This window comes from Ovis canadensis, chromosome 6 (genome assembly GCF_042477335.2).
Source record: "Ovis canadensis isolate MfBH-ARS-UI-01 breed Bighorn chromosome 6, ARS-UI_OviCan_v2, whole genome shotgun sequence".
Lineage (NCBI taxonomy): Eukaryota > Metazoa > Chordata > Mammalia > Artiodactyla > Bovidae > Ovis > Ovis canadensis.
In genome coordinates this window covers 114883276-114898772 of record NC_091250.1, presented here as the reverse complement: position 1 = coordinate 114898772, position 15497 = coordinate 114883276, and the positions used below count along the sequence as shown (strand labels likewise).

The 15497-nt window shown below is 45.3% G+C and overlaps 1 protein-coding gene and 1 non-coding gene across 5 annotated transcripts in view; one reads left to right on the top strand and one right to left on the bottom strand.

Moving 5' to 3' along the window:
* GPAT3 (glycerol-3-phosphate acyltransferase 3) overlaps nucleotides 1-8661 on the bottom strand; it is a 63712-nt gene extending 55051 nt beyond the window's left edge. Inside the window, exons 1-2 of one of the 4 annotated variants that reach the window (XM_069594585.1) lie at nucleotides 8443-8661; nucleotides 7346-7633 (exon numbers count right to left, since the gene is read on the bottom strand). In XM_069594585.1, coding sequence (XP_069450686.1) covers nucleotides 7346-7486 — 141 coding nt within the window. In that variant the 5' untranslated portion in view covers nucleotides 7487-7633; nucleotides 8443-8661. Of the gene's footprint in view, nucleotides 1-7345; nucleotides 7634-7795; nucleotides 8394-8442 lie in introns of those variants that run through there. The other 3 variants (XM_069594588.1, XM_069594584.1, XM_069594586.1) reach the window with 3 other exon arrangements.
* Nucleotides 4135-4206, top strand: TRNAS-GGA (transfer RNA serine (anticodon GGA)). The gene has a single exon. It is a non-coding gene; the product is annotated as a tRNA-Ser (tRNA).
* Nucleotides 8662-15497: the final 6836 nt, after the last annotated feature.

The following is a 15497-nucleotide window of genomic DNA, read 5'->3' as shown; positions in this document are numbered from 1 at the left end:
TATCGCATGACTATTATGAGCTGAACTGTACAAATTCATGTGTTAAATGAATTTGTACCTAACCCCCAGTACCTCAAAATGTGGCTGTATTTGAAAACTGAGTCTTTAAAGAGGTGACTAAGTTAAAAAGAAGCCCTTAGGATGAAGCCCTAATCCAGTATGACTGGTATCCTTATACAAACAGGGGGAACTAGGGACACGTATACACAAGACAGACCATCCAGGTCACTACCTACAAGACGGCACCATCTACAAGCCCAGGAGAGAGGCCTCAGGAGAAATCAAACCTGCTGACACCTTGATCTTGGACTTCTAGCTTCCAGAACCGTGAGGGAATAAATTTCCATGGTTTAAGCTGCGGAGTTTATGGGATTCTGCTACAGTAACAAACTAATATGGGTACTCTGCTCCAACAGCATGATGTGCTCCATGTCTGTCATCACCCGAGGTTTAGAACAAAGCCCCTCTCCTAAAATGCTAGCTCCAAAGTCTGTCCTCCAAAACACAGTTACTGTGTTCAAGACAAGCACATTTTTTTGCCTTTGCTTTTAATGACTAATTAATTGTTTAGCGGTGTCTGGTCTTAGTTGTGGCACATGGAATCCAGTCCTCTGACCAGGGGTCAAACCTAGCCCCCTGCATTGGGAGCAAGCAGTCTTAGGCACTGGACCACCAGGGAAGTCCTGACAACTTTCAGTCAGGTTGTCATTTCACTTAATTTCAAAATCCTCTTGAAAGAAAATAAGCAGCTGTCCACAATTCATAGTAAAGAAATGGGTAAGCCTAATGTTTCAAGCTTGGGCCAAAATTTGCAAAAACGTGACACTATCAGCTAGGCAATTCAACTTCCAGTTTCCATGCTAAAAAGACACGTAATAATTAACTAAGGAGAGGGAAAGGAAGAAGGAAAAAATGAACAAAATTGTAGCTCAGAGGGTAAAGTGTCTGCCTGCAATGCAAGAGACCTGGGTTCGATCCCTGGGTTGGGAAGATCCCCTGGAGAAGCAAATAGCAACCAACTCCAGTACTCTTGCCTGGAAAATCCCACGGATGGAGAAACCTGGTAGGCTACAGTCCATGGGATTGCAAAGAGTTGGACCCGACTGAGGGGCTTTACTTTCAAAAGGTTAGGCCTACTCAATGGCTGGCCATCAACTGTAGCAAAATAAAACGGTCTCTTGGCAGAGTACGAACTCAGGCTCTAGATTCAAGTTAAATGCTGATTCTACCACTGACAGCTGTATGCCACTGTCCAGTCAACTCACCTCTCTGAACCTTCTCTCCTCAGTTTATCAGTGGGAATAACACACCCTATCCCAGAGAGGTGCTGTGGAATGAAGTTAAGTAAGAAGCACATTGCTTTGGTAGTTTTCTTTTATTATCACTTAATGGCTCAGCAGGTAAAGAATCCGCCTGCAATGCAAGAGACACAGGAGCCCCGATTTGATCCCTGGGTAGGAAAGATCCCCTGGAGGAGGGCATGGCAACCCACTCCACTATTCTTGCTTGGGAAATCCTATGGACAGAGGAGCCTGGCAAGCTACAGTCCGTGGGTCACAAAGAGTCAGACACAACTGAGCAACTAAGCGCACTCTGTCATTAACAGTCATGGCCTTCTAGAAGGTTTACTGTATTTCCAACACCAGGGGTAATACCTGAGTGTTATAACAACAGAAGTGTTAACCGTCTGAAAATTATTGACCAGAAAAATAACCAGTGAATGGAGGAGACGGTAAGGGAAAGAATACTAACTAAAATACAAGGCAGGAGTAGTCTGCTCTGAATATGTGTGCTGACCCATCAGATCTGAAGGTAGATTAATTCTTGGCTACATAAGAGCAACACACACACACACAACCAATGACTGTTCCAATCCAAACTCCACTAAGATTTGAGCACCTAGTGTATATTAAGGGCTTTCATTCACTTCTCCTCATTCAATCTGCACAATAACTCTGTGAGCTATATTCCTAAATACACAGGAAGAAACTAAGGTGGAGATGTTTGAATGACCTGCCCAAGGTTACAACGCCGGAAATTTGGAGGCAGCTGTTCATGTGTCCAACTTATTCTTCAAAAGTTGAGGGGAAAATTAAGTCCATTAACATTTATTTTTATCTATCTATTGCTTGCTAGATGGCATCACGGACTCGATGGATGTGGGTCTGGGTGAACTCCGGGAGATGGTGATGGACAGAGAAGCCTGGTGTGCTGCGATTCATGGGGTCGCAAAGAGTCGGACATGACTGAGCAACTGAACTGAACTGATTGCTTGCAATATCTGGTTAGATTCAGCAATTTATGTATCACTCCCCTGTATCTTTTTCTCCATTAATCCTATATTCTCTTTCCATTCTTTATTTCCCTCTAATTGTGAACTTCAGGCCAACAAATAACAGTCCTTAGGCCAATTAATAACAAGCATCATTAACCCTTCCTGGTTGAAAACAGCATAATCCAACCTTTAATCCATGCTCCTGTTTGATAAACATAAAAAACTCATAGTCTCTTCCAGAGATCTAAATATATATTAATACACCCTACCAGACAGATGGACTATGCATTCCCTCAGTCAGAAGTTTTACTTTTCATAGTTTGTACTCCTAAAACAACTTTCTCCAATATAAAGTCATAATATTGACACATCTACTTCCTAAACATTACTATATACCCCTAGAAAATCACTGGTTTAAAGGGACTTCTCTGGTGGTCCAATGGCTGACTCTGCGCTCCCAATAGAGGGGGCCTGGGAGTTTGCATGCCATGACTTAGCCCTGGCAAAACCAAATATATAAGTAAATAAAAATAAAAACTACAAAAAAACAAACAGAAGTGAAGAAAATCACTGGTTTAGAGAATCACTCACTTACTCTATGATAAGAATTCAAGCCCTGTTTTTCAAGACACATAAAGATATTCAGCAATGCAGAAGGCAGCATTCAGCAGGTACTTAATAAATAATTATTACCTGAACTGGAAAGCTAAGAAGAGTCCTCAGCTGGCTGAGTTATTTGACAACTAGTTGTTTTCATAGTCAGCTCTTCTGAAGATTACCCCCTCACACTGCAACTTCCAGAATTTGAGTTTATGGTCACAAAAAAGCTACCCATTGTCAAGAAAACTTATCAAAGTAAACACACAATGTATTAAGCTAAAAAATCTTTTAAAATGGTATGTAAACTGTAACCAAGGAAACCTGAGAAAATATTCAATTCTAATTAAAGAGTCCAAAGAGGGATTTCCCTGGTGGTCCAGTGGTTGAGACTCCAAGCTCCCAATGCAGGGGGCCCAGGTTCAATCCCTGGTTGGGGAACTACATCCCACACCCAGCAACTAAGAGTTCACGTGCCGAAACTATTAATAAAAGATCCCACATGCTGCAACAAAAACCAAAGATCTCACATGCCACAGCTAAGACCCCTCACAGCCAATTAAATTTTTTTTAATTAATTAAATTAAATTAATATATTTTTTTAAAGAGTCCAAACAGTATTACTAGGGCTGTGTGTGCACTCAGTCTCTATGTTCAACTCTTTGGGACCCAAAGAACTACGTATATAGCCAGCCAGGCTCCTCTCTCCATGGAATTTTCCAGGCAAGAATACTGGAATGGGTTGCCATTTCGTTCTCCAGGGGACCTTCCTAACCGAGGAACTGAACCCAAGCTTCTCAAGTCTCCTGCATTGGCAGACAGATTCTTTACCACAGGGCCACCTGGGAAGCCACATATTCTTGGGACTGGAAAGTAAAAGAAAGAAACCCCGGAGTCAGTTGAGAATATACTAAGGAATAATGAGCAACAGAAGGTCTGGACCTTGAATGGACTTTAACAAAGAGTAGGGTATTTGTCCAAATGTAAAAATGTTTTAATATTAAACAATCAGCACAATCTTTAAGGGAATTATTCCCATAGTTGGCAGAAAAACAATCCACTATACCAACCTCTGCCTAACAAATGTCTTTCAAACACCAGATCCAGTCCTGGGCTTCCCTGATGGCCCAGGGCCCTCAATTAGTCAATTGAGAACTCAACTAGTTCTCAATTAATTTAGAATTAAATTAATTCTAAGCCTGTGCACTGCAACTACTGAACGGGTGCACAGTAGGGCCCATACTCCACAATAAGAGAAACCTTCCCTGGTGGCTCAAAGGTTAAAGCATCTGCCTGGAATGTGGGAGACCCAGGTTCGATCCCTGGGTAGGGAAGATCACCTGGAGAAGGAAAGGGCAACCCACTCCAGTACTCTTGCCTGGAGAATCCCATGGAGGGAGGAGCCTGTTAGGTAGGCTACAGTCCACGGGGTCGCAAAGAGTCAGACACGACTGAGCGACTTCACTCACTCACATGCTGCAACTGAAGAAGAGCCCACCTACTGCAACAAAGACCCAGCAGCTGCAAGAAAGACCCAACGCAAATACAGGAAAAGAAAACTGGCATTCCTGAGTTCCACTAACAAGGAGTACATCTCTGAAATCTCTTCAAATCTAGATGGACAAAAATTAAAACTTGAGGTCCTGCCACACTGAAAGTCAGATCCGGGACTGGAGGTATCTCTTCAAAGTGTAGAATTTATTTGCCAAGCTAACAGCAACTAGAGGGCTTCCCCGGTGACTCAGTGGTATAAAGAATCCAAGAATTGTGTTCAGTCCCTGGGTTGGGAAGATCACCTAGAGGAGGAAATAGCAACCCACTCCAGTATTCTTGCTTGAAAAACCACATGGACAGAGGAGTCTGGCAGGCTACAGTCTATGAGGTCACAAAGAGTCAGATACTACTGAGAATACAAGCACCCACGCACGCTACAGGGAAGGGCAGGCCAGGCTCCTTGACGTCTCTTTAGCTGTACCTGACTTACGCAAGCATTCAGGAGTCAGCACCTGGGAAGACAGAGTGTGCGATTTACTCTATTCTCACTTGGAGTGTCGGTTCCAAAAGATATTACTATGTGGGAGAACAGTTCGGTCATTTCAGAGTTCTAAGAGTGAACACCAGCTGAAAATAATCATCTGCTACAGGGAGATGATCTAAGGCAAGAGGCAGCTAGGAAATTCACATCTCTAGAAATTTATGTGTGACCATTCGTGACCATGTCCAAAGTGTGACGTCAACAAGGAAGGTTTGAGACTGAAATATCTCCCAAGTAGAAAAAACAGAACTTTTAAAACATGAGGACTGATGAATAGTCAAATATAACTTAAAAACTAGACAGAAAATCAACCATAAAGTGCAACAAAAATGTGCGATAAAACAGATGAGTAGGTAGAAGAGATTTGCAGGAGATTAGTTGGTGGTTGGGGAGAAGGCAATGGCGCCCCACTTCAGTACTCTTGCCTGGACAATCCCATGGACCCAGGAGCCTGGTGGGCTGCAGTCCATGGGCTCACTAAGAGTCGACACGACTGAGTGACTTGACTTTCACTTTTCACTTTCATGCATTGGAGAAGGAAATAGCAACCCACTCCAGTGTTCTCGCCTGGAGAATCCGAGGTACGGCGGAGCCTGCTGGGCTGCCATCTGTGGGGTCACACAGAGTCAGACACAACTGAAGCGACTTAGCAGCAGCAGCAGCTGGTGGATGATCAACAGGTAATCTCCAGGTAGGACATAAAAGATTAGAAATGTGTATCTGAAAGCCACTCTCCTGGCTGAGGGAGAAGAGCAAATAAAGCCAAGCCGTGGGCAGACAGAGAATAAGGGCAGAAAAATGAGAACCCGTGTAAGAAGGTACTGTAAAGAATCCACCTGTCAATGCAGGAGACACAGAAGACTCAGGTTTGATCCCTGGGTCGGGAAGATCCCCTGGAAGAGGAAATGACAAGCCACTCAGTATTCTTGCCTGGGAAACCACATGGACAAGCTACAGTCCATGGAGTCACAAAGAGTTGCACACCACTGAGCAGGCATGTAGGCACATTAGAAGCTTCCTTCTGTAGCAGCTAGAGAAACAAGCATGTAAGATCCTCAGGGATAGAACCTGTGTCTCTTGCAGTGGAAGCATATAGTCTTAACCACTGGACCACCAGGCAAGTCCCAACAATATTATTCTTTTAATAGCAGCAAACATTACACAGCACCTAACATGTCCAGATACCAATCTGAAGTGCTTGACATATTTTAACTCACTCAACTCACTTAACAACCCTATGGAAGTAGTTCTTATCATTACTACTATCTTATAGATAAGGAACATGAAGCATAAGAAGTAGGTGAGTTCCCTGTTGAGAAGCAGAGCTGGGATTTTGGTACCAAGTCAAAGCAAATCTGTACCCAGAGTTTGCACTATTAACGTTTAGGCTACAGGCCCTCACTTCAGTTAGACTACTGTCTCCACTGCTTGATCCAAGCAAACCACTGAACTTCTCAGAGTTTCAGTGTCCTTACCTGTAAAGGGGGGGATAACATTTGCTCTCCCTACATCTGATGAGAGTCCACAGGGAACCCTCCATGACTTAATAAAACCCTGTATGAAGGGCAAGTTACAGTTGTTTCATCAGGGCCACTCCCATCTAACACCTTTCTTTGCAAAATTTGGAAAACAGGAGGGTAGGGAGAGCTGAAGTCAAAGAAAACATAGATTTTCAGTGACATGTCAAGTGCTATTGGTTAGATTAAATTTCCATGACTCCTAAAATATAATCAGATTTCTTTCTACCATCCATTCTTATCTGGGGCATAAACTTGATGCCTTTCTAGACGGGAAACCTTAGTCCACAGAAGGACCTCTGAAACCTGAGGTTGTACAAACTAAGGAGAATGAGGTGGTGGCTGCCTCGCTTAAAGAACATAAAGAAACACCGGTGATAAAAAAGGCGGTCGCGTTGTTATTGAAGTGAAGTGAAGTCGCTCAGTCGTGTCCGACTCTTCGCGATCCCATGGACTGTAGCCTGCAGCCTGGTAAGCTACAGTCCATGGAATTCACCAGGCAAGAACACTGGAGTGGGTTGCCATTTCCTTGTCCAGGGGATCTTCCCGACCCAGGGATCGAACCCAGGTCTTCTCATTGCAGGCAGACGCTTTAACCGTCTGAGTTACTAGGGAAGCGTTGTTATTGAGATGAGTAAAAATCATCATCATAATAACAGGGAGTGGGGGTCTTTCTACCTCCAACCACAGCAACAAGGTGGTCCAGTGGTCTCAGAATCCCTCCAACTCTGCAGGAGAAGCCGGGATACGGCCGAGGATAAACTAAAACGCACCTCCTTCCAGACCACTGACCTTCCTCCTGGTCTCCTGGAGTCTCCTCGGCTCTCAGCTCTAACCTTGTTCCCCATCGCCCCGGGTTCCCCTCCCCGCCCCCGCCAAAGCCCTCCGAGGAGGAAGCGCAGCATCGCTCCACGGACTCACCTCTAAAGTTTTCACCAGGATCTTCATGTAGATCTCAGAGATGCCCAAAGACACCCCAAAGGCCGAAGGCAGGAGTATGAGGCCGAACACCAGAGTCAGCCAGGTGTAAAGGATCTGCCCGGCCAGCTCCGTGCCATCCATGGCTCGGCGCACCCCGACGGGGGTCCCCGGAGGAGGTCCGAGTGCGATGGCCGTCCCTGTCTCCAGGTAGTCCGAAGGCAACTCCGGGAGCAGCAGCGCGGAGCCCGGCTCCCGGGAGTCAACGCCGCCGCCTCCCGGCACTCACCTCTGCGAGGGTAAAAAGAAGAAGGAGAAAAAAAAAAAAAAAAACTTTCAGAAGGACAGCAATTTCCTTCCTTACTCTTCGGGCTCCTCCTCGCCGCGGCCGATTAACTCTCTCTGAGCCAGAGGCCCAGGCCCCCCGCCGAAGCCGTCGCCTGGAGCGCAGACCTGGGAGCGAGCGCGGAGACACGCGAGCGCGGCGGGGAACCGGCTCCAGCCCTGGTCCGATTTCCGCTGGGTGGCGATTGCGACAACTCCAGCGGTGACTCACGGAGGCCCTCCGGGACGAGGATCCCGAGGCGCACCGCACCGCGCCGCCGCGGACCTGGCGCCCGGCCGAGGACTGCACCGCCGGCGGGCTGCGCGCGGACGCCGGGAGTCCCTATTTCTGCGTCCTGCCCTGGCCCCACCTCCTCCGCCACCCAACGGGGAGCCTCCAGGCGGGATCCACGCGGAAAGCGCCGCAGCCTCCCCGAGCGGCCTCCCGCCTTCGCCGCGCCCCGCCTCTCAGCACTCTCGGCGGAGGACCCTTTGGGAGCAGAATTTTCATCTGCAAAACGTTAGCCTTTTCTTAAGCCCAGAATGGACTACCGATGGGTCCGGGACGCTTGAGAAGGTCCTATTTGGGTATAAAACGACCTCTCGGCCGGGCTTTCAAGGCGGAGGGGCGAGGAGGGGAACGCCTCGGTTCCTCAGCTTCCAGGTCTCCCACACCTCCTTCTCCCCCCGCCCCCCATCACCTCCCTCTACTGCTGAGCCGCTGGGGAGAGACCTAGCCCATCTCGGGAGCGGAAAGCTTTTCACTGACCGCTCACCTCGCTCAGCAGCCGCGGCCCTGGCACAGAAATCCTTCCGCCCAGGGTCGCTCCCATCCTGGGGCAAAATTCCGACCACAGCTCCCCTCTCCTTTCACCCCCGACTCAAGGCACGGAAACCGCAGAAGAACGCCGGGCCCGCGCTGGCTTCACCCCGCGGACGCGCGCTGCCAGGGAATTCAGTCCCCGCACCGCTGTCTGGCTGGCCCTCCTTCGAACAACCGTGGAGGGGTATTGACTTCACTGCGGTTCAAGCCTTTTAGAAACCTGATCAGTTTTTAAGAATAAGCCGGAGAAGGGATGTTGAGACTGTGTAGTAGATGAGAAAATCAGGCTCCCCGGGATTTCCAGGTCGTCACTGAATGAGACCAAAAATCTCACAGCAGTCTCTTTCGGGTGTTATTTCAAGCTGTAAAAACGGGGAGGGCAAGAAAAACTGAATTCAGAGGGTTGATCGAAAATACTGCCAAGGAGGCTGCCGGGCCTAAGGTGTAGCGGAACCTAGGAGCGGAAGGAAGGAGAATCCCCCAGCGAAGAATGTAAATATTCGGCCTTTGCACCTTTCTTCTGGTGGGTATCACAACCCCTTACCTCCCACCCCCTCACCCCCCGCCCCGCACCACCACTAAGAAGGGGCAAAGAAATGTAACTGGGTCCTAAAATTCAAGTTATGAATAAAGAAGTTTCACGCGCTTGGCTTCTCAACATTAAACCTCTGTTTGGTCTGCCATTTTATGAAAACAAGAAAAACAATTGCCGAAATCCTTACCAAGTCCTTGCTGGAAACAAACACATATTTAATCCAAATCCTCAAAGATTATTTTGACTCAACACTATACATTCAAGCAAAACTCTTAAGCGCTCCTTTTATTTCCTCAAAGGAAGATGACTAAGGAACCCTGAGCGATTATACCAAAGTTTACCCAACAAGTCCCAGTGCAGGCAGCTTGTTTAAGGATGGATTTTTTCTACCCATTGAGACCCAAAAGCTGAGCACCCACAATCTCCAATGATTTTTGTTGCTCATGACCAAATTTCATGAGCTGGGTTTGCTTCTTTTGTTTTGGGGGGCTTTTTTTTTTTCCCACGGAAGAAGTATTGTCCCACAGCAAAGTGGTAAAATGGCTATGATCTCGAGAGACCTCTGCCTGCAGCAGCTTGAAAAGGGGCTTCGGTTCCCTGCCAGAGATGGATGCCGTCCTCAGTGACAACACCCTGGCTTCTCAGCTTTGCAGAAAATAATTCCCACAAAGAAGGCAAGTGGTGAAACAAGTAAAGCCTTTGTTAGGAGGAAAAGAATAATGTGGATGAACACACAAGCGGGCTCAGAGAGTCACTGAGTTGCACCCTCCTGGCAGTTTTAATTACTTTTATGGGGCATTTCTTCCCTGTTTCCTCTGGCCAATCATTTTGATTTGCCTGGTCCTGCAACCATGTGTGCAGGCTCATTTCTTAGCAAAAATGGAGTCTAGTGAAGAGGCTCCTGGGTAGTTGATTATCACTTACTATGAGGTGACGCCCCCTCCCTTTTTGGCCACCAAGGAGCATTTCTGCGGACGTGTGATCTGGGAGGTCTCTTCGACTTGGAGAATAAGGAATATGTGGTCTTCCATGTTTTATCTGGACAAGACCCAGCTTCCTCCATCGTTCTGTTTTTATAGAATTTCTGCTATTACAGAGTTTCTATCCAAAGCCTGGGGCTCATCTATCTCCTGCCTCAGCAATAAAGTAGAATTTGAAGGGTTTCGACTCCAGCACACAAATTTGAACAATTCATTTAGTCTTCTGTGCTTCAGTTTTCTCATCAGTAAAATGGATTCTTTTTAGGGTCAAATGTGATGATGTGTGTGAAATCATTTAGCAACAACAAAGCTCTATGTAGACATTGAAGGGGGCTTCAATGAGAGATATAAAAGATCATCTTTTTCTTGCCTGAAATACAGGAACCAAGATAAGCTCACTTTTGCAGTGATGGGAGAGGGAGAGGGGAGACAAGACATAGCAAGGGGTCTCCATGCTTTCTCAGCCTTCTCACTTCACTCCTTTCCTTGCACGCCCTAAGGCTCTATCATTTAAACCTAGGAAGGATACTCCCTCCCGTGCTACACTTAAGACTCCCTTCACTGTCTTAGGGCTGCCATAACAAATTACCACAAACATAGTGACTTTGGTGGTGGTTTAGTCGCTAAGTCATGTCCAGCTCTTGCCACCACATGGACTGTAGCCCACCAAGTTCCTCTGTCCATGGGGTTCTCCAGGCAAGAATACTGGAGTGGGTTGCCATTTCCTTTTTCAGGGGATCTTACCAACCTAGGGATTGAACCTAGGTCTCCTGCATTGCAGGCAGATTCTTAACTGACTTAGCCACCAAGGAAGCCTCCTAGTGACTAAACATAAATTTATTCTCTCAGGTCTAGAGGCCAGAAGTCTGAAATCAATGTGTCTGCAGAGCCAAGCTCCCTCCAAAGGCTCCAGGGGCAAATCATTCTGGCGTCTTCCAGCTTCGGGGGTACTTCTCAGTGTTCCTTGGCTTGTGGCAGCATACCTGCTGCCTCAGTCTTCAAATGGCCTTTTCTTCTCTTATAAAGACACCCATCACCCCGGATTTAAGGCTCACTCTAATGCAGGATGATTTGCTTTTAAAAAATATTTTATTATTTATTTATTTGTTTGACTACTCTGGGTCTTAGTCGCAGCACCCTGGATTTTCGAGCTTCAATTGCAGCACGTGGGATCTTTAGTTGCAGCATGTGAGATCTAGTTCCCTGATCAGTTACTGAACCTAGGCCTGCTGCATTGAGAGCTCAGAGTCAGCCACTGGACCACCAGGAAAGTCCCCAGAACAATTTCATCTTGAGATTCTTACTTGATCATATTTAATCTGCAAAGAACTTTTTTTCCAAATGAGTTCATGTTCACAGGTTAGAATTTGGGCATATCTTCTGGGAGGCTACAGTTCAACCCACTACTCCTACCATATCTGTAAACCAGGGTTAATAACACCTACCTGGCCAGGTTGTTATTGGGATTTGAGATAATCCATTTAAACTTTAGCTGATAGTAAATACTCAATAATGAGGTTGTTCAGGACAATTCTGTCTTTACCTGTTCTGCCATACATTTTTAATAACACTTCCTTTGACTCTCAAAAAATGCCCTGGTTTGAGTGATAAATCCCACGGTTCCCTTGTGTAATTTCTAAGATCCCTTCCAAGTCCTAAGATATTAAACTTTTTGATGAAACTGTCAAGTCCATGCATGACTCCTTGTCAACACCTGAGGCCAAGTGAAGTTGTATAGGAGAATGAAGAAAAGGGTTAGCATCCAGTCCAGAGCGCCTCAAACTTTTAAGTGGGTAGGAATCCCTGTGGCTCCTGAGAGTGAAGATTCTTCCTAGGGCTGGGTTGGGGCCTGAGATTCTGCATTTCTAGGAGCTCCCAGGTGATGCTGATATTATTGTTGGTGTACAGACACACTTTGCGCAGCAAGCCCTTAGAGTGTGGACAAAGACGAGAGATTTTTATATTTAACTGATGGCAAAAGGTCATGGGGGAAAACAAACATACAGTTACGAAAGGGGAAAGGTGGGAGGAGGGATGAATTAGGAGTTTGGGATTAACAGACAAACACTACTACACATAAAACATATAAACAACAAGGACCTACTGTATACCACAGCAAACTATATTCAACATCTTGTAATAACCTATAATGGAAAAGAATCTGAAAAAGAGTATATATACACAAATATATGTATAACTGAACCACTTTTCTCTGTACCTGAAACTAACATGACATTTTTAATTACTTATTCCCTTCAGTTGCTTAGTCATGTCCGACTCTTTGTGACCCCATGAATCGCAGCATGCCAGGCCTCCCTGTCCATCACCAACTCCCGGAGATCACCCAAACTCATGTCCATCGAGTTGGTGATGCCATCCGCAATCTTATCCTCTGTCGTCCCCTTCTCCTCCTGCCCCCAATCCCTCTCAGCATCAGAGTCTTTTCCAATGAGTCAACTCTTCGCATGAGGTGGCCAAAGTGCTGGAGTTTCAGTTTCAACATCCGTCCTTCCAAAGAACACCCAGGGCTGATCTCCTTTAGAATGGACTGGTTGGAACTCCTTGCAGTCCAAGGGACTCTCAAGAGTCTTCTCCAACATTACAGTTCAAAAGCATCCACTCTTTGGCACTCAGCTTTCTTCACAGTCCAACTCTCACATCCATACATGACCACTGGAAAAACCATAGCCTTGACTAAACGGACCTTTGTTGGTAAAGTAATGTCTCTGCTTTTGAATATGCTATCTAGGTTGGTCATAACTTTCCTTCCAAGGAGTAGCATCTTTTAATTTCATGGCTGCAGTCACCATCTGCAGTGATTATGAAGCCCCAAAAATAAAGTCGGACACTGTTTCCACTATTTCCCCATCTATTTCCCATGAAGTGATGGGACCAGATGCCATGATCTTCGTTTTCTGAATGTTGATCTTTAAGCCAACTTTTTCACTCTCCTCTTTCACTTTCATCAAGAGGCTTTTTAGTTCCTCTTCACTTGCTGTCATAAGGGTGGTGTCATCTGCATATCTGAGGTTATTGATATTTCTCCCGGCAATCTTGATTCCAGCTTGTGTTTCTTCCAATCCAGCGTTTCTCATGATGTACTCTGCATAGAAGTTAAATAAGCATGGTGACAATATACAGCCTTGACGTACTCTTTTTCCTATTTGGAACCAGTCTGTTGTTCCATGTCCAGTTCTAACTGTTGCTTCCTGACCTGCATATAGGTTTCTCAAGAGGCAGGTCAGGTGGTCTGGTATTCCCATCTCTTTCAGAATTTTCCACAGTTGATTGTGATCCACACAAAGGCTTTGGCATAGTCAATAAAGCAGAAATAGATGTTTTTCTGGAACTCTCTTGCTTTTTCCATGATCCAGCAGATATTGGCAATTTGATCTCTGGTTCCTCTGCCTTTTCCAAAACCAGCTTGAACATCAGGAAGTTCATGGTTCACGTATTGCTGAAGCCTGGCTTGGAGAATTTTGAGCATTACTTTACTAGCGTGTGAGATGAGTGCAATTGTGCAGTAGTTGGAGTATTCTTTGGCATTGCCTTTCTTTGGAATTGGAATGAAAACTGACCTTTTCCAGTCCTGTGGGCACTGCTGAATTTTCCAAATTTGCTGGCATATTGAGTGCAGCACTTTCACAGCATCATCTTTCAGGATTTGAAATAGCTCAACTGGAATTCCATCACCTCCACTAGCTTTGTTCATAGTGATGCTTTCTAAGGCCCACTTGACTTCACATTCCAGGATGTCTGGCTATAGGTGAGTGATTACACCATGGTGATTATCTTGGTCGTGAAGATCTCTTTTGTACAGTTCTTCTGTGTATTCTTGCCACCTCTTCTTAATATTTTCTGCTTCTGTTAGGTCCATACCATTTCTGTCCTTTATTGAGCCTATCTTTGCATGAAATGTTCCCTTGGTATCTCTAGTTTTCTTGAAGAGATCTCTAGTCTTTCCCATTCTGTTCTTTTCCTCTATTTCTTTACATTGATCTCTGAGGAGGGCTTTCTTATCTCTCCTTGCTATTCTTTGGAACTCTGCATTCAGATGCTTATATCTTTCCTTTTCTTCTTTGCTTTTCACTTGTCTTCTTTTCACAGCTATTTGTAAGGCCTCCCCAGACAGCCATTTTGCTTTTTTGCATTTCTTTTCCATAGGGATGGTCTTGATCCCTGTCTCCTGTACAGTGTCACAAACCTCCATCCATAGTTCATCAGGCACTCTATCTATCAGATCTAGGCCCTTAAATCTATTTCTCACCTTCACCGTATAATCATAAGGAATTTGATTTAGGTCATACATGAACGGTCTAGTGGTTTTCCCTACTTTCTTTAATTTCAGTCTGAATTTGGCAATAAGGAGTTCATGATCTGAGCCACAGTCAGCTCCTGGTCTTGTTTTTGCTGACTGTATAGAGCTTCTCCATCTTTGGCTGCAAAGAATATAATCAATCTGACTTCGGTGTTGACCATCTGGTAATGTCCACATGTAGAGTCTTCTCTTGTGTTGTTGGAAGAGGGTGTTTTCTATGACCAGTGCTTTCTCTTTGCAAAACTCTATTAGCCTTTGCCCTGCTTCATTCCATATTCCAAGGCCAAATTTTCCTGTTACCCCAGGTGTTTCTTGACTTCCTACTTTTGCATTCCAGTCCCCTGTAATGAAAAGGACATCTTTTGGGGGTGTTAGTTCTAAAAGGTCGTGTAGGTCTTCATAGAACCGTTCTTCAGCATTACTGGTTGGGGCATAGACTTGGATTACTGTGATATTGAATGGTTTGCCTTGGAAACGAACAGAGATCATTCTGTCGTTTTGGAGATTGCATCCAAGCACTGCATTTCGGACTCTTTTGTTGACCATGATGGCTACTCCATTTCTTCTAAGGGATTCCTGCCCACAGTAGTAGATATAATGGTCATCTGAATTAAATTCACCCATTCCAGTCCATTTTAGTTCGCTGATTCCTAGAATGTCGACGTTCACTCTTGCCACCTCCTGTTTGACCACTTCCAATTTGCCTTGATTCATGGACCTAACATTCCAGGTCCCTATGCAATATTGTTCTTTACAACATCGGACCTTGCTTCTATCACCAGTCATATCCACAGCTGGGTATTGTTTTTGCTTGGTTCCATCCCTTCATTGTTTCTGGAGTTAATTCTCCACTGATCTCCAGTAGTTATTGGGCACCTACCGACCTGGGGAGTTCCTCTTTCAGTATCCTATCATTTTGCCTTTTCATACTGTTCATGGGGTTCTCAAATAATACTAAATAAATAAACAGAACAGGAAAAGGCCAAGTGAGTCCAGGTAAGTCTCCAGGAGCCAATGCAGGAAGAACTGATTCTGAAAAAACACCTTCTTATTTGAGGATTTATTGTATTATCTGCACCTTCTTCATACCCTTGTTTTGACAGCAATTGTGAACAGAGTAATTTAGGCTAAAAAGCTTTGAACAAATGTCAATACACTCATGAATAGATGCCTAT